Consider the following 20,350-nt stretch of genomic DNA (forward strand, 5'->3'; position numbering starts at 1 on the left):
ATGCAGGGTGGATTTTTGTCCTGCAGATCTTTCCTTTTGGGACAGACAGGCAGGGCAACAACCCAGGGCTTGCCAAAAGCCCAAACTCCCAGAGCGAATGGACCTGACTCCTTCAATGGCTGGAGCAGTCCCCCAATCCCTTGCCACCAGAGCCCACCAGCTCTCCACTGTTAGTGAGTAAAATTACATGGTTTAACTTCCGTACTGAGTGTTTCCATCCATAGCCATAGCCTGGGAGCTCTGGGGTTTACCCAGACGGGCTGATAGGAAGGCACAAAAGCTGCTGGCATCAGGGGAAGGGACCAGTTACACTGAGCGCCCGCAGCTTCCGTGCACTGAAGGCTCCTGATCTGCTCTCCCTGAGGTGCACGTGGGCGAGGGCTGGACTCAGCACTGAACGGCCCCTGGGTATCTCCTGCCACATTCCTGACCCCAATAAAATAGAGGGGGCCCCTCCCTGCCCTTTATCTCTGGTTTGTGTCATTTCCGTCCTCTCCGCCCCTGGGGAAGGCTGAGTTGTGCAGGGAGGGTGCCCCCAGTCAGGGCGTGTTCTGTGCATGGGCTGCGACGGCCCCTCTGCTTTCCCCCGCGCCAGACTCACAGGTCCAAGGCCGACTATGGGGCACCAGAGCCAACGCTGGGATCCAGAACCCTCCACTCCCACAAACAACAACCAGGGATGGCACTTGGCACCAGGGCAGGGTCTGAGTTGGCACAAAACTCCCTTGAACTTGGGGGTCTCATGACCTGCCAGGTGGCAGCGCAGGGACTGACCCTCCTTGCCTTCTCCCAGAGCAGAGTCCCCACAAGCCAGGGGTGGCCGACCAGCCTGTGCTACAGGGCTGTCACCAGACCAGTCCAAACGGACAGAACCACGTATGGCACTGCCAGGGGTGGGACTGCTCTGCCATGTCGTGTGGGCAGCCCTGCCAGTGCCCCTCAATCCTGACCCACAGCCTCTGGCTATCCCAGCCCTGTGCTCCCCACACAGCTGGCCAGCGCCCCTCAAGGACGCTGAGCACCCTGCTGATATTCTAGCCCCAGGCTTTGCCGGTGTATGACACACAACCTCCTGTTCCCAACTTGGGGCAGACGGCTGAGAGCGGACCCCCCAGGGGGACGCCATCCCAGCCTCCCACAGCCTTGGTCCCAGCCCACCCTTTCCTAGCAGCCAGGGACACAGCACCTAAGACTGGAGCTGGTGACCCTGGAGTCCGAGCCAGGTGCCCAGGGGAAAGCACGTCCTGATGTATTGCTGCTTCCCTGCCCTCAGAAGGGCAGATCTGTGTCCCACAGGCCGGCCCAGCCCTGGGGGCACAAGGCTGGGCAATTCATAGCCTCCCCGCTAGCTACCAGAGACGCATGCAACAGGATCCAGGAGCATGCCTCACCCTGACCCTTAGCCCAGAGCTCCCCACAAGGGGCTCACACATGGCACCTTATTCCCCCCTCTGGTGGGGCTGACAAGGCCCTGATCCGGGGAGGGGCAGATGCAGAGCCCAGGCGCAGCTCAGACACCAGGGCGGAGCAGGGCTCTGTGCCCCCCCGCACTTGGCCCACGGTATTTCTCAGGCCCAAGGCAAGGAGCTGACTGCAGCTGGGCAGCCAAGGACTGATGGGGCCAGTATCCCTCCTAGAGGGGTCTCTCTGGGGGCACCTGGCCCGGGTATGCCAAGCTGCTGTCCATGCTGGGCTTGTCTGGGGGTGGGAATAGACACCCGGGGTCTGCAAGCCAGCACTGCACTGGGGGTGTCTCTGGGTTAGGGGCCGTGCTACCTTGGGGGCATTTGGAAGAACAGCCCCAGCACCAGGCACCACGGGGACTCCTGCAGGGGCAGGGGGCTGAAAAGCCAGAACAGGTCCACCTTCCTCCCCCACTTCCAAGACTCCAGGCTGCTTTGTAAAAGAGCTAATCCCCATAAATCAAATCCTTCCCGCTCCTTGACCCCGGGCCCCCCCGATCAGCCGAAGGTCGACAGCAGGTGTGTGTGTGTGTGTGTGTGTGTGTGTGTGTGTGTGTGTGTGTGTGTGGGGAGGGGTGTTGATTCCACCCTGGCAAGCTCGGAGCCGCCCCTCCCCCAGCTGCACTTTCTGCATTGCTGGGGTTTATCTCCCCTGTCCCAAGGAGGCTCCCGACGCCCCCGCTCCCAGCACATTCCTCACCACTCATGTCACAAGGGAGCTACCAGGCCGGCACAGGCATCTGCTCCATTGCCAGACCCCCAGCTCCTCCCCCCTGCTCCCAACACTGATGCCTATTGTTTGGGAAGGGTTAGCAAGGAAGCTCAGATCTCTGCTCTCTGGCCCTGCTGCCCTCCCAGAGCAGGGAAGTGAACAACTGGAAATAGATGCCCTTGCCCAGGGCTAGGAGAGCAAGGGGGCTGAGGGGCATCTGCTGAGCTGGGTGGGGAGCCCAGGGGGAAATAGTGGATGGAGGGGGCTGCAGGTCGGGCCTGAGGGGCTCCGGCAGAGCTGGGTGCGGGAGTATAGGAGGGATTCTGGGGCTCTGGCAGCGCTGGGTGGGGGGACAAAAGAGGACAGAGGGCTGCTAGCATTGCTGTGAATGGGGCAGCTTGGAGCCAGAGCGGAGGGTACTGGAGGTCAGGCCTGCCAGGTGAACATGTGGCACTGAGCGATCCAGACAGTAACACTGGTATTGAATGTGAGTTCTGGGCAGTTGCTGCCCTGGCACCAGCAGCCCCATCCACATGAGAGCTTGCCACCCCCCGTGCATACCCCAGCCACATGCCTTTACCTTTGCAGATCTCCTCCGCCTTCTCGTAGCCCGCCCGGCACAGGCACTGTCCGATGGGCACCAGCCACTCCCCATCCGAGTTGCAGTGCATGCTGGGCTCCTCGCTGGCCACCGCATCCTCCACACAGGTGCCCTGGACCTTGGCCAGCGCCTGCGAGTCAGCCCCGGCGATGGTCTCGGGGAAGAGTGCCATATGCTGCAGTACGCTGGGGCACTTCTTGTAGTAGATGCGGACGGAGAGCAGGGCCACGCAGGCCCCAATGTCCTGGAAGGCCAGGTAGAAACCCTTGCGGGTCAGTGGCCCCACCGACCGCACCTCCACGTTGAGCTTGACGTTGCGGGTGGCGAAGTCATCGCGCACGGTGATCTCGTCGGGCGCAATGGTGTCAATCTTCCTGAACTGGCGCTTCTGGAAGTTGGTGCCGTAGTCCACGTCTGACTCGGCGTAGTACAAGTTAAAGGTCTCCTTGCAGGAGCTGGCCCCTCCTGGGAAGCTGTTGCAGTCACGCACGGTGAACTTCAACTCGATGAAGATGCGCTGGGCTTCGCTGCGGTAGATCCAGTTCGTTCGCAGCCAGTTGTCCTGGTCGCTTTCCATCACGTTGCAGACCGAGTACATGTAGATGAGGGATTCGTTCATGACGTTCTGGAGAAGATCCCACTGCCGGGGAGAGCAGGCGTTAAAGGAAGGCAAAGGGGGCTGTTGGGGCTGGGGCTTAAATGATCAGAGAAGGAACAAGAAACCCTGCAGGGCCCCTGGATAAGTTTCTTCCCGACCCCCTCAGCTGGAGGCTGGCGCACACCCTGAAGCTGGGGGCTAGGACTGGCTTATGCCGCAGCTACCTTGGCTCTGCCCCATGCCAAGCGTCTAACTAAAAGCAGCTACTGGTGGCTTCATCTCAACACTGCCTTGCAATTGCCCCTAGTCTCTGTATGCTCGCCCCCGGCCCCCTTCCGTTGCCTGCAGGCTTGGCCCCCTGCGGACATGTTGCCATTGCCCTGGAGGGACGCTGACTCGTCCACCCTCTGCAGAAGGAAGGTCACAAGGCCAAACTCAGTTCTACAGACGGAGAAACAGGCCCAAGGTGGGTCAGGCCTCAGATCGTGGGTGCCCAACACAAGCCTGCACAGGGCAAACTCCCTGCTCATGCCAGCGCTCTCGCCCAGCTGCTCTGTTCTCACTGCTCCCCAATTGTGCCACACACTGGAAACGAAATTAAATCTCACGCTACTTCTGGGGAGCCCAGCCAGGCAAGGGGACCTGAGCCTCAGAATCCAGCCTCAGGCCTGGCCGGCCATCAATGGGATCCCTGGGAGCTGGATCGGGCTGTCAGCATGGCCTGGGTGGTGGCTTTCTGGGTGAGACAGGAGGCCTGGGGTTTGAGCCATCTGGGTTCAGCCTGGCCCTTGGAAGTAGCCGAAGTTTAACAAACCCAGCGGATTAACTTGTCAGGACAGTCCTGTGGGCGGAGAGCAGAACACCCGTCCAATTAACCTCCTGCATGGCCCACAGGAGGGCAGGAGATAGGAAACCTACCAGGAGAGACCAAAACAAGGGGCCAGGGGAGGAAGAGGAAGAACAGCCAGTCTGGGGGGGTCTTTGCACAGCTGCAAACAAGGGACACCTGATCCCACCCAGGAGATGCCCCCCCCCCCGCCTCTTTGCCCTCCTTCCCACTGCATGTGGCTGTGCCTCGGGAGCCAGGGCTGGAATGTTTCTCAGGGATCTGGCGGGGCCAGACAACAGACTCTCCCAAGAAGGCAGGAGGGGGTAAGTGTGCAGGCCAGATTCATCCCACGCTCAGGGGAGTCACAGCAGGAGCCAGGTGGCCGGGATGGTTTGTCTGGCTGCAGCAGGGGACGGATGCCGAGCTGTTTGACTGAATGAGCGGAGAGCTGCAGTTGCCCTAGGGCTCAGTTCTGGTAAGTGGTGGGCCAGGATCCCCAATGGGCCACCCTGCTATGCTGGCAGGTGCCTGCACCCCCAGTGTGCCAAAGCACCTCTACCCAGCAGCCCCTCGCAGCAATGGGCCACTGCCTGATCTCGAGCCTGCATCCCATCCAGAGACCCCACCGCACAGCCCCCATCTTCCTTTCAGAGCGTGATCTGCAGCTCCGCGGTGGGAGAACTGCCCTATGCTCTTCCCTGCCCCGCCCTGCTGGGCAGCTATCAGCAAGCAGGGCCTGCTTCTTTCCCGAGGCCCTGGCACAGCTCCACCCCTGCCAGGGCCAGGGTCCTTCCCATCCTTGTCCCACCCTCCTGACGGAGTCCTTCCCCAGGAGAACATGGCTACCCCCTGCCGGGCAGTTCAGGGCCTGAGCCAGGACACTGGACACAGAGAAGGCAGGTCCTGAAACTTGGGGAAAGAGGGATGCAGACCTAGACCTGCCCAGTAAGTAGAAGTGAGCCAGTTTTCTCCAAATGCATCAACACAGCCCAACACTCACAGTCTCCAGCCAGAGTGTTCAAGGGGAAAGTGTAATAGTCAGAACAGCAGGGACCAGGAGCCAGGGGACCCAGGGCTAGTTAGAGCCGGGAGGAGAGGATGGGAGCCAGGAAACTCAGGGCTGGTGAGAGCCAGGGAGGACTGGGAGCCAGGGCACCTGGATTCAATACCTGACTCTGCCACTGTCAGTATGTGAGCACATCTCTTCCCCATCTGTGCCTCAGTTTCCCCATCTCTACACGGGTACAGTGACAGTGACCTATCTCACCAGGGAATAGAGTGTGTCTGTGTCTGTGTCTGTGTCTGTGTCTGTGTCTGTGTCTGTGTCTGTGTCTGATTAATCCAGACTGAAAAGTGCTTTGAAATCACCCACTGAAGGGCTGGAGTTTGAACTGACCTGATCAACTTTAAAAACCAATCACTGAAAAGCAGCGACTGCGGTGATCCCTGAAAGCTACCACCCAAAGCCCCAGGGCTTCTCAGCATCTTAACGGGTGATGCTTACTGAGTAATGGTTAACCAGTATCCAGAGAGCAGAGCAGCAGCCCTGCAGGGAAGCAGCCTCGGAAGTGACAGAGGCTCTTCCTGCCATGGGGTGGCCACCGGGAGTAGGCCCCCACCTGCCCTCTTTTTAATCAGCTGACTGTTCAACTTAACATTTAACCAGTTAATTAATTAAACAGGCTCTTACATCCCTACTCCCACTTATGGGCAGTAAACCAGATCTGCTTATGAAGGGACAGAGTCCCCCAACCCCACCCTGTGCTTTGGCCCCAGGCCCGACTTGTGTTTAAAGCAGATGTTCCCTGTAGAGTCAGGGCCGAGCAATGAGTAGCCAGGGGGCTGGATGTGGTTCACCGGGGTAGTCCCAGTGGGCCGCCCGACACAATTGACTTGTGCATCTGCAGGCATGGCTGCGCACAGCTCCTAAAAGCTGCGGCTCGCCGTGCTCAGCCAATGGGAGCTGCAGGAAGTGGCGCAGACCAGGACACCACTTCCTGCAGCTGCCACTGGCTGGGAACAGTGGCCCTCTGAGGCTAACTCTGGTGAGCCACGTGCTGGCCGCCCCTGAGCCCAGTCCGCTGACCCCAACTGTAATTCCAAAGGCAGAGGTGGGCGTTCCCTTTGGATGTGAGAGCTGAGTTTGAAAAACTCCCCCTAGGACTGGCCACGTGCGGCTGTCATTTGCACTCAAGCAGTTCTTCTGGATTTAAACTGAATTGAGAGTGAGCAGGATCCAAGAAGGAAAGGCAAAAAATTCCCTAAGCCCCCCATGGCTGCTACTTCCAGTGGTGGGTCACCACAGGGCACCAGCACCGCCTCATTCTCAGGTTCTCTCTAGATGCCCAGGCAGCTCTCCTCTCGCCTAGCTCAGGGTGATTTGGCAGTGGGTCTGTGGAGTTATGCCAGGGCCCCTGAGAGCTTCCTGCTGGCACTAGAGGTTCAGACTTACCCCCTTCCCATAGGGCTCATTCAGCCAACCGAGCTCGCCCTGGGCCTTGGCAAAATCCAGCAGCACGACTGAAAGGAAAAGCAAACGACATTGTTAGACCAAAGGAGGGAGAACACACAGCCTAGCAACAGGCACTTCCTCCCGCCAACAGACATTTGGCCTGGTGAACGCTCTGGGCCCCTCTGCAATGGTAGAAACCTCCCCTCCCCCAGATCAGAGCCCTCTGCTCACACACTCTGGGCTCACATGGGTGTGAGCGAGTGGCCGTGGGCTGGCTTCTCTCATGTCTACACCTGCCACACAGCACGGAGAAAACCCTTCTGTGTTAAAATCCAGCAGCCATGCCCCTATGTGGCCAAGGAACCCACCCACCGAAACAAGGCATCAAAGGCCTAACAGCCCCAGGCTGCACAGAGGCAGCAACTTTTGTTTTTAAACAAACCTTGGACGCCTCCCACAAGTACCACAAGGGAGTAAAAAAGCCCAGCCCCTTGGTTTGGCTCATCCCTTGCCCAGATGAGCACTCAGCTCCCTGCTCTGGTTCAGCTGGGGACGGGAGGGAGGCTGATGGTGGCCACAATGGGGCAACACAAAATCCAGGTGGCCCTGCAGCTCAGTGCACAGCCGAGGCAGGGCAACTCTGTCCAAGCATGGCCTCTCAATGCAGGCCCCCATTCCCTCTGGACCTTGGCCTCTACTCTCCCCAACTCCCTTTGTGCCAGGTGCCCAAAACCACGGGGCTATAGCAGCAGCTCACCCCCAGCAGAGAGCAGTCACCATGGGGTGGGGAAGGGGTAGACACACCAGTGCCCTTATCCCACACTCATCACAGGGCTGCTCTTTGTTTGCCCTCGTTATCCATATTTGAGCGGCTGACTCACAAACCAGAGACTTTATTTAGGAACAGGGTGGCAGCCTGAGGGGAAAGGGCAGAGGATCCCAAGGTGTAAGAGGAGGTTCTGGCAAAGGTCAGGCCAGCCCAGCTGTGATCATGGTTAAAAGGAAGCCAGGAGGGGTTAGGGCCAAATCATCCCTGGTGTAATGCCAATGAAGTCAATCGTGTTACGCCAGAAATGAATTTGCAGAGGAGACATCTGCACTAGCTGGGAAAAGGATCATGAGGCTATCAGCCCTCACGCTTCAGGGCACCAGCTCAGCTGAGGTCAGGCAGGAATTTCCTCCCCCTATCACTACAGCAGAAGGTCTGATGCCTGGCTTGGAAGCATCCGGCTTTGCAGACAGGATACCAGGCAGGATGCCCCTTTGCTCTGCTAACTCCTGTGCTGGAGCATCCAATTCAGTCCTTCCTGCTTGCATGTCTTCCCCTCCCCCCGATACACTGGCCCTTTACCCCAAGCAAGCAGGATCTCTGCTGTCTCTGGAGTTTTCTTCTGTAGTGCTCCCATTTGCCAGAGATTTTTCCATTGTGGGGAACAAAATCTCTTCCAGACACTGGTTTGGATTCAGGAGCTGCTCACAGCTGCCAAAGCTGCAAACCATTCATTAACATTAGGCTGTAGCTTGCAAACCAACCCTGCTGTCTCCTGGGGGCTGGAACAGCCAGGGGAGGGGGGGGGGCTGTCTCCCTTCTCCGGGTCTCAGCACATGTGCTGGGCTGGGATAGATGGCAGAACCTCACCCCCATTCATTCTGCTTTTGCTCATTCCCTGACTTGCAGCATCGTATCCCCACTGCCTTCCTGCTTTACATGCTGGGAGTCAGGATAGATCCTGTGCTATAAAGCTGTGCCTGGAAGAAGGGCTGGCGGGCGATGGGTAACCTTTTCCTAGCTCTGGCCAGGGGATATAATGAGCTTAGCAGGGACCACAGACTGGTAGCCTCCTGGCTTATAAATCCACAGAACCCTCCCATTTTCACACATCATGCTGCTAACCTGCGTAACTCACCACTGCAGGATTCCTAAGCATTTCCGCAGCCTTGTCACTCCAAGCTCATTACCAACACATTTATCCCCATAATCCTCTGAGATGAGGAGTGTAATTATCCACATTCTAACATGGGAAAACCGAGGCTCAAAAGGCATCAGCCACTTGCCTAAGATCATCCAGGGAGCCCGTGAAAAAACTGGGACCAACAGCCAGCCCTCCTGAGCCTCAGCCCAGGGCTTTAACCAGGAGGCCATCTTTCCCCATCAATGCAAACATTGCAGTTGGGAGCCTTTCAGAGGCCAGGTCTCTTGTGCAACCACAAGAAAAAAGGTGATAACAAGGCACAGCCACCCAGCACAGGGATCAGGAAATAAATACGCCCCCTAATCCTCCCCCCCGCATATGAACACATCCCCATTATAAACACAGCACAGACGCTGGGCACTGGCAGGCTTGACTGGTCCAGCCTCCGCCTGCCAGATCTCATCAGACATGTCCAGACATGCTGGGCTGGACTCTACTGTCCCTACCAGCGCAGGGCGGAGGCTGGGACCTGCCAAGGGATCAAGTGGGTTTGAAAAGAGGAAGGAAAGAAGGGAAGTAAAATAAATAACCCAGCAGCCGCCTGGCAGGCGGGGAAAGCAAAGGGCGAGTGACCAAGGCCTGAGCGGAAGCAATTACCCAGCCTGGCAGGGCCCTGCCAAGCCCCGGTGAATCAGCCGGCCAGGAATGTGATCGCATCGGGCCATGTGAGCGAGCTGCGAAGGGCATCATGCAGGCTGGAGGCTCCTGGCTTGCGCTGCCACAGAGCCCATGAGGCTGGGCAGTTCCGAGGCTCCAGACTGGGGACTGTCCAGCTGGCCCCCTCAGACCTGCGAGAGCCGGGGCAGCCTGAGTGGAGTCAGGCCTGAGATCTCTGTGCCAGCGCTGCAGCTTGGGCACCAAGGATCCCCAGGCCACACAGGGTAGGCTGCCGTCCTTGCTGGGATGCTGGGAGCATGCATCTCTTTATGGCTCTTCCCCTAGTGCAGGGGTTCCCAAACTTTTTGATACAGGGACCAGTAAATCCATTCACAAACTTTTGGAGGACTGGTAATGTTCATTTGCATATTCATTAATCGAATGATGAATATTTAAATAAGTTGTTTCTGGTCCTCCCAAAACCCCCAGTGCCAGCTTTAGCAAAGCTTTTGATATGGTCACCCACAATATTCTTGCCAGCAAGTTAAGGAATATGGACTGGATAAATGGGCTGTAAGAAAGACAGAAAGCTGGTTAGGCCAGGGTTTCCCAAACTTTGTACTTTAGTTGGAACCCTTTTTTTCCAGTACTGCTTTTTGCAGCCCAAAAATATAAACACACAAAAACCAAACTGAGAAAATACCAAACACAGAACATGTCTGGTATTTTCTCACTAGGGAAGTTGTATTATTACTAGATGTATCAGTTTGTAGTTTCGAACGGCCTGGCTGGTAAATGTGCTCAGGCTACATGAGCGTGTCTACCAGCCACACAGTTCGCAACTACTCGAGGGGTGTGTGTGTGTGTGGGGGGGGGGACAATAGAATCTCCGGGCCGGACTAACTCATGCTTTGTACTTTGCGGGGGGAGGAAGGGGGGCAGCGCCCCAAGATCCACGTATGGCCGGGTCAGTCCCACTCCCCGCAGGCCAATTCATTCCTCCCCTCTGCTCCCCCCGCTGCGCCTCTGGCCAGCCCCACTTCCCCCAACCCCCTCCCGGGCAGCCAGTTCTCCCCCGCTTCTCCTCCCAATCTCCCTTGGCCAGCCCCACTGCCTGCGTCCAGCCCTCCTTCCGGCGGCCGCTTCTTCCCCCCACCCCCCACATCTTCCCTGGCCAGCTCCCTGCCCCCAACCTCGTACCCCCCGGCAGCCTTGTTCCACCAGCCCCCCAATTTCCCCAGCCTGACCCAACTCCCCCGTCCAGTGCTGCTTCCAGTGGCCAGCTCTCCCCTCCTCCTCACCTCAGAATCCCCTGGCACCGGCACCTTCCCTTAGCCCTGCACCCTCCTGGTGCCTCCCCCTTCCCTCACTGCCCCTGCCCCCTTTTTCCCTGATACCCACCCCCTCAGCACTCTCTGCCCCATTCCCCTCCTGCCCCTCTGTGCCCTCATACGTCTATCTCCATCCTGGCCTTCCTCATGCCTCCCCCTCCAGCTCCCAGTGCCCTTCCCCTCTCCTCTCCCAGCATCACCCTGTCCCCCTCCCACTGACACCTCCCCTCCTCCCCTTTCCCTCAGTCTGCACTTGGCCCCCTGGCATTTGACTCTCTCTCCTGCACCCTGTCCCTTGGTGCCTTCCCCTCCCCCCGCCCAAGCCCCTTCTCCTTCCACCCTTCCCCCTCTGCGCAAGCCCGCGGGGATACTCTGAGGGGGAGGGAGGAGGACGTGTGGGGGGGGGGGGGCGTGGCCAGCGGGGGGAGGGGGCCGTGCTCACGCGAGCCAGGGGAGAGACCCAACTCCACATATCAGTGGAGCAGGGCCCCTGGCTCTGTAACTCGCTGGCACTTCCGGGTTCAGGGGCGTGTGGCCTGAATGGGGCTAAGGCCGGCTCTGCCGGCAGCCACCAGGCATGCTGAGGCCCGGTATTTTTCTCCCGCGGCCCATAGTTTGGGAAACGCTGCCCTAGGGCAACAGAGCTGGCTCCATGCCCCCATAAAGGAGCGCTGGTCAGATCACCTCATTGCAGCCTGCCAGCTTCCTTTACGAAACGCCCCCTTGCCACCCCAGCCAGACAGGCATGAGAAACAGCAGGGCCTGTGTCCCCTGTTCCTCCTAAACACCTGCAGTTCCCACTGCCCTTCCTCCAGACTCTGGGGCCACGGCAATTTGGAGCAGAAGGAGCTGGGCTCTGCCTGCTGCATGGGGATCCCTGGAGCTCCCAGACTCGGCATTTTGGGGTACACGGCCAAGAAAGCTCCTGCCCAGGGAAGAGGTGCTGGCGCCCCAGAGCAAAGTGCAGAGGGGAAGTCTGTGCTGCAGGACTATAAAACTGCAGCGTAGATGCCCAGACTCACAGGCTGTGTCTAGACTGGCAAGTTTTTCCGGAAAATCAGCCGCTTTTCCGGAAAAACTTGCCAGCTGTCTACACTGGCCGCTTGAATTTCCGGAAAAGCACTGACGATCTCATGTAAGATTGTCAGTGCTTTTCCGGAAATACTATGCTGCTCCCGTTTGGACAAAAGTCTTTTTCCGAAAGACTTTTGCGCAAGAGGGCCAGTGTAAACAGCACAGGACTGTTTTCCGCAAAAAAGCCCCGATGGCGAAAATGTCGATCGGGGCTTTTTTGCGGAAAACCGCGTCTAGATTGGCCACAGACACTTTTCCGCAACAAGTGCTTTTGTGGAAAAGCATCCTGCCAATCTAGATGCGCTTTTCTGAAAATGCTTTTAACGGAAAACTTTTCCGTTAAAAGCATTTCCGGAAAATCATGCCAGTGTAGACGTAGCCACAGTTTCCGAGCCCAAACATCCACCCTGCAGCCCAGCTCAGGCTTTGAGTCTTGGGGCTGCATTTACTATAATGCGGATGGACCACAGCTCCTCGGGGGAGCTGGCTTGCAGGAGGACCAAACAGACCAGGCTCACGTGCAAAAACTGGACAAACTGGCTCCCATGTGGGGCCCTGCACCCCTGAGGACTCTACGCCCAGCGCCTACCACATGAGCCAGACTGGGCCTCACTTTTCTATTTGCCCCAGACCCCATTTCACCGTCACACGTCCCTGATTACACCCAGCTGAGACCATGTCTGTCCTCCGCTCTGCTCCTCCCGCCTGCAGTGGTGCAGCTAAGAGCAGATCCTGGGAGCAAATCAAGGGAGCTCTATGGGGGCAGCTGGATCCAGCCTGCGGCTCTCTCTTTTGCTACCTGCCTTCAGGCCCCAGCCCAGTTCTAGGGCCGGAAACACCTTTAATCCACGGATGGATGCACATGTGGCTAAGACCACCCCAGCAGAGCGCTTGGGGGTGAGTACTGTGGGACTGCCCAGCTCTGCCAGCCCCCCCTCCTCCTCACTTTATCTAGGTGCCAGCCTCCCCTCTTCATGCAGGGATAAAGGAGGTGTCGACTCTGCGGCATGACCAATTTGCATACACTCCCTAGCACAGATCTCTTCCCAGCTCTCCTGTGCTCTAATGCAGTGTTTCTAAACCGCTTTTTGATAAAATACCCATTTAAAAAAAGTTATAAGTACCCCCAGTCCCTACAGTTTTCAGACACACCATTTTTCTTCTCCTGTTGCAACACATTTGTTTAAACAACTTAACCATAGCCAGGCAGGCGATGACATTTGAGTGTAAGAAGTACAAAAATAATAAAGCGCTGTAAAACTTAACACAAAATGCAGTTTTCTCCAAGTGTCAGTTGTGTTGCCGTACCCCCCAGACTTCTCTCGAGTGCCCTAAGGGTACTCACACTCCTGGCTGAGAAACACGGATCTAGCATCCCCTGCAGCAGTGAGGCAAGGCACAGCCATGGCAGTGAGCTGAGTCTGAGAGTTCTCAGCCAGGGAACAGCCCTGCCCCCTCCATGTTAGGGATGTCAGACATGGTGTAATTGTGCCAAATATTATTTTATATAATTAGTCTCTATTCCCGAGGGGGTGTGCTGGCAGCAGTGCACTCCCAGCCCCCTCCCAGGGAGTCCCCTGTCACACTGTGCTACTGCCTCTGGATCAGAGGAAGCCGCACAGGGTGGCAGGTGGGAGCTGGTCTGTAATGGGAGCCCATTTTTAAACCTGCCTCCCTGCTACCTCTGATATAGAGGCAGCAAGGGGGCAGGGAAATGTGCGTCGTTCATAGGATTAATGATAAGCCCAGGCTAATCGTGTAGTCGACTACATAACAGCCAGCATCAGGGGCAAGCCCCTGGCCAATGCAGGCAGAAGGTGCAGCCTCCTGGGCTCCTTCAGCAGGTTGAACCTGGCAAGTCGCAGCAGGATTTGAAAGACCAGCCCAGGAGCTAAAGCCACACAGTGTCCTCCTGGGTGCCTGGGAAGGGGCAGGTCTTTTGTGAGCTACACCCTGAGCCAGGCGACTGTTGGGAGGACAGTCAGCAGCCCCAGAGCAGGACCTCCACTAAACACAGCGGACTCATCATTGAGTCACTGACGGACAGTGGGGTGTACTCTGGCTCCCACACTAATTAATCCCACCTGGGTATCCCTATGCCCTGGTCTGGGCCCTGTGCTCCTGGAAGAGGCTGGCAAACCCAACAAGGCTCCTAGGGTTCTGCTCACTCTCCCCCCTCCCCCCTCGGGCAGCAGATGGAAGTGATATATCCCAGAGCTGGGTTCCCACAGCAACCTTCCAGCACTGCTGTATCACATGCTGGGACCTGCGCCTCCACCAGCCGCGCCTCCATATTAAAGATGGGGGTGGCTCAATCCACAGGCAAACCGGGCGTGGTGCACCAGCTGCTGGCGAGTCACCAGCACAGCCGATGGCAGAGCCAGAGGCAGGAACCCCCAACCCAGAGATGGCTGCAGCAAAGCTCAGAAACTGGGCTGTGCATAGAGCTGGCGCCCGCACCAGGGATTTCACTCAGGCCCTTAATTTCTTTTCTCACAACCGCAGTCGCCTGTGCCAGCACCACCTGTCTCTGCCACTGCCCAGCTAAAACCCCCTCACTGGGTCAGTTACATGTGATGGTGGGCTCTGCTGGGCTCCATCATTGTCCCAGGTCAGAATGCTCCCCCCCTCCTTTGTTCACCCATTTATCTCCCTCCAAAGATTCCCAGGCCCCGAGCACTTTGCAAAGATTCAGCTCAGCCTCCCAAAACAACCCCCTCCCGCCATTTTGTAGCTCATGGGGCAACTACAGGGCTGACTGCTACTCATTCTCCTGCTAGGGAAACTGAGGCACGGAGCAAGGCAGTGATGCAGTACAGTGAGTCCAACTGGCAGAGCCCAGAACCCGGATCTCTTGACTCCCAGCCCCAGCCTTTGCAAGCTCCAGTTTCAAACCCAGCTACACATCGAAATCCTTTTTGATTTCCGGGGGGCATTTAGGCGAGGACCCCCAAAAAGTTTTAGGTTTTTAATTTCCAGTGAGAGTTCGGAGCCTAAATACCTTCAAGAATCTAAGCACAGTGCTTCCATGGACTTCACCATGTGCTTAATTGTCATGCCAGATCAGGGCCTCAATGAGCAAAGCTCCTCCCTCCACCATGTGTGCGCTGTACCTTCAACTATCTCCCCCTCCAACCTTCTAGGACTGTGGTGTCCAAAGTTCAGAAGCAGTAACTGGCCAAATGGACACGTGGCTAGTACTTAGTGTGTTAGACACCAGCGCTCTAGGAAGCCCTGTTTGTTCTCTCTGTGGAGGAGAAATAGCCATCACATTCTCGTCAGCGGAGACCAGCCTGGGAGCTGGGATTAGAGCTCTAGTTTGTAAAGCTGCACTCAGACCCTCAGAGCACAGGACGGGTAATAACAGTGCTCTGCACTACTGGCAAAGATCTCCTCTGGCCTGGCCTCCATGCTGTGGACTGCATCGACCATGTTTTGCTCTCCCTTGTGCTCCTAGAGTAGCGTAGAGTAAGAGCTGTCATGCTTATTGGAGAGGAGAATTTCACCCTGTCTTGTAAGGTTATAGCCAAAGGACTGGTTTGAAGCCTAGTTTAAAGCTGGCATAAAAATAGACTTGGGGAGCTTACCAAGTAACAAGCCCTTTTCTAATTCCACAGCAATGTTAATTGGAAACTTCATTGGAAACTTCAATTTGGCAAGAGATTAGTCCACATTAGACACCAATTACTTTTGGCACTTGCAGACACAAACGCAATGCTAATTTGAAAAACTGCTGCCGTCTTCCAGCAGCTCCGACTCTTGGGATCTAATCAAGCTGCCCTGGGGAAGGTGCTGTAGCGATGCCTGGTTTTAAAGACAATCTAATATTCCAGAGTGGCTTATAGTTGTGGGTGACCAATTTGAGGCACAGTGATCTTGGGCACCCAAAAACCTAGCTCCTGTGCGGAGTATTTATAAAGCCAAGCACCCAAAATTAGCAGCTGCTGCTAAATTGTTGTTGGGAGAGGGGTGATATTTCCCCTTAAAGCTCTGTTTACAAGATAGATTCTTATGCTTCCTTCTGAGCAATTACAGCCCATCTTCCTAAGCGTGCATATTATTCCAAATTCCTCCCTGCCTAAGCCACATTCAGTTTTGTTTTTTAAAGAAGTCCTGCCTTCCCCAATAAATCAACATCGGACCAAAACCATCCTGATGTCACATGCCAGCACCTAGGGCTTGGATTTCTTTGCAACATTCCTTGTATTTATTTAGTGATACTCACAAAATGTCAAACTTAGATCTGTTTGCTCTCTTTTCTAATGACTTCTTTAAATGAAAGATGGGGCAAGACAAAAATCCTTGGCCCAAACATTCAGCTCTGGGTTGGAATTTTGTAAACAGATCAGAGAGAACGTAAACTCCAGATTGGAACAGCTCCAGGTTTTCTGGAATCTGGACCCGATCAGAAGCTGGGAGTCATCCTGGGGCCTCCAAGCAGCATGCCTGAGCTGCTCTCTGGACCTAAGCCAAAGCTCAAAGCCAGTGGGAGTCCATCCACTCTGCAGATCAGTTACTGACCCCTACAATAGTGATAGAAATGTAGCCGTGTTAGTCTTACCAACCACCACAGGACATACCACACTAATACCAACCCTGGTACCTTCCCTTGCAACAAACCCCGTTGCCAGCTTTGTCCACATATTCATTCTGCTGATACCATTATTGGACCTAACCAAGTGAGTTATAAGATCAAGAACACATATTCCTGCGCATCCAGAAATATAATCTATGCTATCATGTGCCGAAAGTGTCCGTCTGCTACGTACATTGGACAAACATCTCAGACACTTCGCCAAAGGATTAATGCCCACAAAACAGATATCAGACAAGATCACAAAGAGAAAACAGTTTCTTGTCACTTTAACCAGAAAGGACACTCTCTAAATGACTTAGCCACCTGCATTCTGCTACAAAGACCTTTTACATCTGCACTTGAAAGGGAATCCTCTGAACTGTCATTCATGTTAAAATTCGACACTTACCAACAAGGACTTAACAAGTCTTTGAACTTTCTCACCCATTACCAAGACAGTTTCCCCAATTATCACCTGTAATACCATTAACTCACAAACATCCCACTCTCCCTACCTTTAATATCAGCAATTCACAGACACTTACCTTCCTTCCTCCCCCTTCCCACCCCCCCGCATCCCCCTTCTGTTCTGCAATGTGATTTGTCCTTTTCATATTTGTTCATTTTTTTAATTGTATCCTTTGGTATATATGGTTGTGACTACTTTCTTCCACTATTTGATCTGAGGAAGTGGGTCTGGCCCACGAAAGCTCATCACCTAATAAACCATCTTGTTAGTCTTTAAAGTGCTACATTGTCCTGCATTTTGACTCCTACAAGTGTGTCTGCACAGTTTTTAGTTGCAACTGGATGACTATATTGGCTTAGAATCATAGAACACTAGAACTGGAAGGGACCTTGAGAGGTCATCGAGTCCAGGCCCCTGCCCTCATGGCAGGACCCAGTACCACCTAGACGAGGGTTTCCCAACTTATGGGTCAGGACCCAAATATGGGTCGCCATTACATTTCAAAAGGGTCACCAAGTGTCTCCCTAGGTGGCTCTGCCCTCCCTTCTCCCCGTTTTTAATTGCCTTGGGTCACCAAGTCTTCCTGAATTGTCAAAATGGGACCCCATCTGGAAAAGGTTGGGAATTACGGATCTAGATCATCCCTGATAGACATTTAACTAACCTGCTCTTAAATATCTCCAGAGAGGAGATTCCACAACCCCCCTGGGCAACTTATTCCAGTGTTTAACCACCCTGACAGGAAGTTTTTCTTAATGTCCAACCTAAACCTCCCTTGCTGCAGTTTAAGCCCATTGCTTCTTGTCCTATCGTCAGAGGCTAAGGAGGACAATTTTTTCCCCTCCTCCTTGTGACACCCTTTTAGATACCCAAAAACCGCTCTCATGTCCCCTCTCAGTCTTCTCCTTTCCAAACTAAACAAGCCCAGTTCTTTCAGTCTTCCCTCATAGTCTTCCCTTCTCTAGACCTTTAGTCATGCTTGTTGCTCTTCTCTGGACTTTCTCCAATTTTTCCACATCTTTCTTAAAGTGTGGTGCCCAGAACTGGACACAATATTCCAACTGAGGCCTAATCAGTGCAGGGTAGAGCAGAAAAATAACTTCTCATGTCTTGCTTAGAAACAGAACTCGTTGAAGCAGTGCACAGATGCAATTATACCAGGAAAAAGGTGCTTTTGCTGGCATAGCTTACTCAGAAGTAGCACATATCCACTGAAACACCCTTGTTCTCATCACTGTAACTGGGGGAAGAGTGAAAGATGGGGGAAACTTTATTTGATTTTAAATGACTCTTAATATTGTCGTGATATTGCCCTAATGACCTGAGGCTGGAATTCTGCTTCCAGTTAACTCCCATCTCCTTGAATCTGCTCTGATTTGTCTCCCAGTGAAGCAATCCCACGGGTGTAGGTGAAACCCTAGAGCTCTGGGAATATTTCAGACAGGGCCCAAAGCCTGGATTTAAATTCTGGAAGAGTTTTGACTGGGAGCTCGGACCCACCTGGCTAGAATCAGTGGGTAGCAAATCAGTAGTTTCCCTCTAGCTGCCCCCACAAATGAATTTAATAATTCTGGCTTTCAGAATTGAAGACCAGGGCCAATGGGGAAAGTCTGGCCCAGCTTTACTAACAGCCAGGGGGAGGACGAGCCCAGACTTACTCTGGTGTAACTTAAGGCAGAAACTGGCCCTCTCTCAGGCACGATGGGTGTGCGGGTCTAAAGCAGGAGGAAGACGAGACTGATCTAAACCGGCTCTCACAAGAGCAGCATCCAGGCAACCCCTGAGCGATGGCCGGCAACGAGCACTGACCAGAGCCGCATGGGAAGCGCGATCCTGCAGGACATCACGAGGAAGCCCCCCTCATCTCCCTTCCTAACCGGGGCCAGATCGCTCCGCTCCCGCCCGGCCCGAAAGGCTCTGTCCCCGCGGGGGGTTGTGTAACAGGGTGTCACCCAAGCGTGACAGCGCCCTGACTCAGGCACCTGGGGGGAGAGGCGACTGCTCCTTCTCCGGGCGCCAGGCTATTCCCAAGGATCCGCAGCGGCCGGGGAGGGGGCGAGTTCCTCCCGCCGCCCTCAGCAGCGAGCCCCACGCGGGTCACAGCCCACACCCCACTGGCTCTCTCGCGTGCGCCCCCGACGAGCCAATCAGTCGGGGGCCGCCTAGGTACTAGCGCTCCTCTCGATCCGGAGTCACGCCCAATTCCCCACGCCGTTAACACAACCTGTCTGGGCGCCGGCCAGGAGCCGACGGGGCCCTCTTCTCCGCCTCTTGACCCGGCTCCGGCCCCCGAGTCCCCTGCAGCCCCTTCCCGCAGCACACGCCCCGCGATCGCGTTTCCAGCAGGGCTGGGACCCGGCCTGTCAGTTTCATACCGCAGGGCCAGTCCGAGGCCCCCGGCGAGCCGTTCCCACGTCCCTACCTTCCTCGGCCCGGCAGCGGGGCAGGGCGCCGGGCAGCAGCAGCAGGGCGAAGTAGAAGGGCGCTTGTGCCCACCCGCGGGCCATGTCTCCGGCTTTCGGCTCCACAGAAAACGATCCGCCTCTCTCCGGCGGCGGCGGCGGCTGCCTTACGCGCCCTCCTGCCAGGAGCAACTTCGTGGGAGTTTGTGGGAAACTTCGGGGCTGTTCATTCATGCCCTGAGCTGATGTCACCCAAGCCACGCCCCGAGGATTGCCTCACGCGGGACCTTAAAGAGACAGAGCAACAAAGTGAGCCAGCAAAGGGAACTACTCAGACCCAGCGGGTTTGCCCGGGAGCTTTGATCTTTTACCACCTCTCACCTAAGTGCCATCCTGTTCACCCCAGGGAGGGGGGATCCTCCCACGGCGCAGAAAAGCTTCACGCAGGGACATACGGTAAATCCTCGGGAAAGGAGTGAGATGAGAAACGCCTTCATCCTGCCTCCTCCTGAGAGAGAAGGAAGGACACGTTTGGGTGTGAAAACAGAGTGTATGTAAGAGATCTCTCACCTTTTCCAGCTGGGCACCTGACACACACACCGAGATATCCTCACTGTCCTCCCACTACCGCTGGACACATCCCTACACACAAGTGCACTCAGTTTCATTCAGTAATTGTGAAGAAATGTCCTTGTAATATTCTAATCCCCAGTAAACATGCCACACTCCTTCCATGCAATTAACACTGATATGCCTCTTTCTTTTCACCTGTCCAGAAATATTTTTTAAGTTTCATCCTTTCCCCCACAGCTAGGTAACATTTTTTAATGCCCAGAGCAGAACTTGCACTAAGGCCTGGATTCTTGAAACTGCCTGGTCTGGGACTCACAACCAGAGCCCAGTTTGCAGAAGTGCTCAGAGCACTTTTTAAAATCTAGCTCCAGTTGTGAGCTCCAAGCACTTGAAACCCTGGTCCCAAGTGCTTTAGAAAGCTCAGCCCCATGGGCCATTCTCTGAACCCCACATGTCACTGGAACCTTCCAAACACCCTGGACATCCTTCTGACGCTCTCAGGGCCTCAAGTCACCAACTGATTTGCTTCTCACAGGCCATGAACCAGGAGGTGTCTCCACTGCAGCAAGCTGGGGGCAAGCAGGCCCTCATTTCTGTGGGGAGGAGATTTTGGTGGGCCCTTGCATGAGGCTGCTCTCCCTGCCAATGGTTTGACAGACCCTGGTGTGACCCCACAGAGTGGAGTAATGGCTGAAGGGGC

The 20,350-nt window shown here is 55.4% G+C and overlaps 1 protein-coding gene across 1 annotated transcript in view; it reads right to left on the bottom strand.

The window, feature by feature from the left end:
• Positions 1-19,310, bottom strand: part of EPHA2 (EPH receptor A2) — a 39,755-nt gene extending 20,445 nt beyond the window's left edge. The window contains exons 1-3 of the mRNA XM_075906114.1: positions 19,098-19,310; positions 6,656-6,723; positions 2,756-3,416 (exon numbers count right to left, since the gene is read on the bottom strand). Coding sequence (XP_075762229.1) covers positions 2,756-3,416; positions 6,656-6,723; positions 19,098-19,182 — 814 coding nt within the window. The 5' untranslated portion in view covers positions 19,183-19,310. The remainder of the gene's footprint in view (positions 1-2,755; positions 3,417-6,655; positions 6,724-19,097) is intronic.
• Between the last annotated feature and the right edge of the window lie 1,040 nt (positions 19,311-20,350).

This window comes from Pelodiscus sinensis, chromosome 23 (genome assembly GCF_049634645.1).
Source record: "Pelodiscus sinensis isolate JC-2024 chromosome 23, ASM4963464v1, whole genome shotgun sequence".
NCBI lineage: Eukaryota > Metazoa > Chordata > Testudines > Trionychidae > Pelodiscus > Pelodiscus sinensis.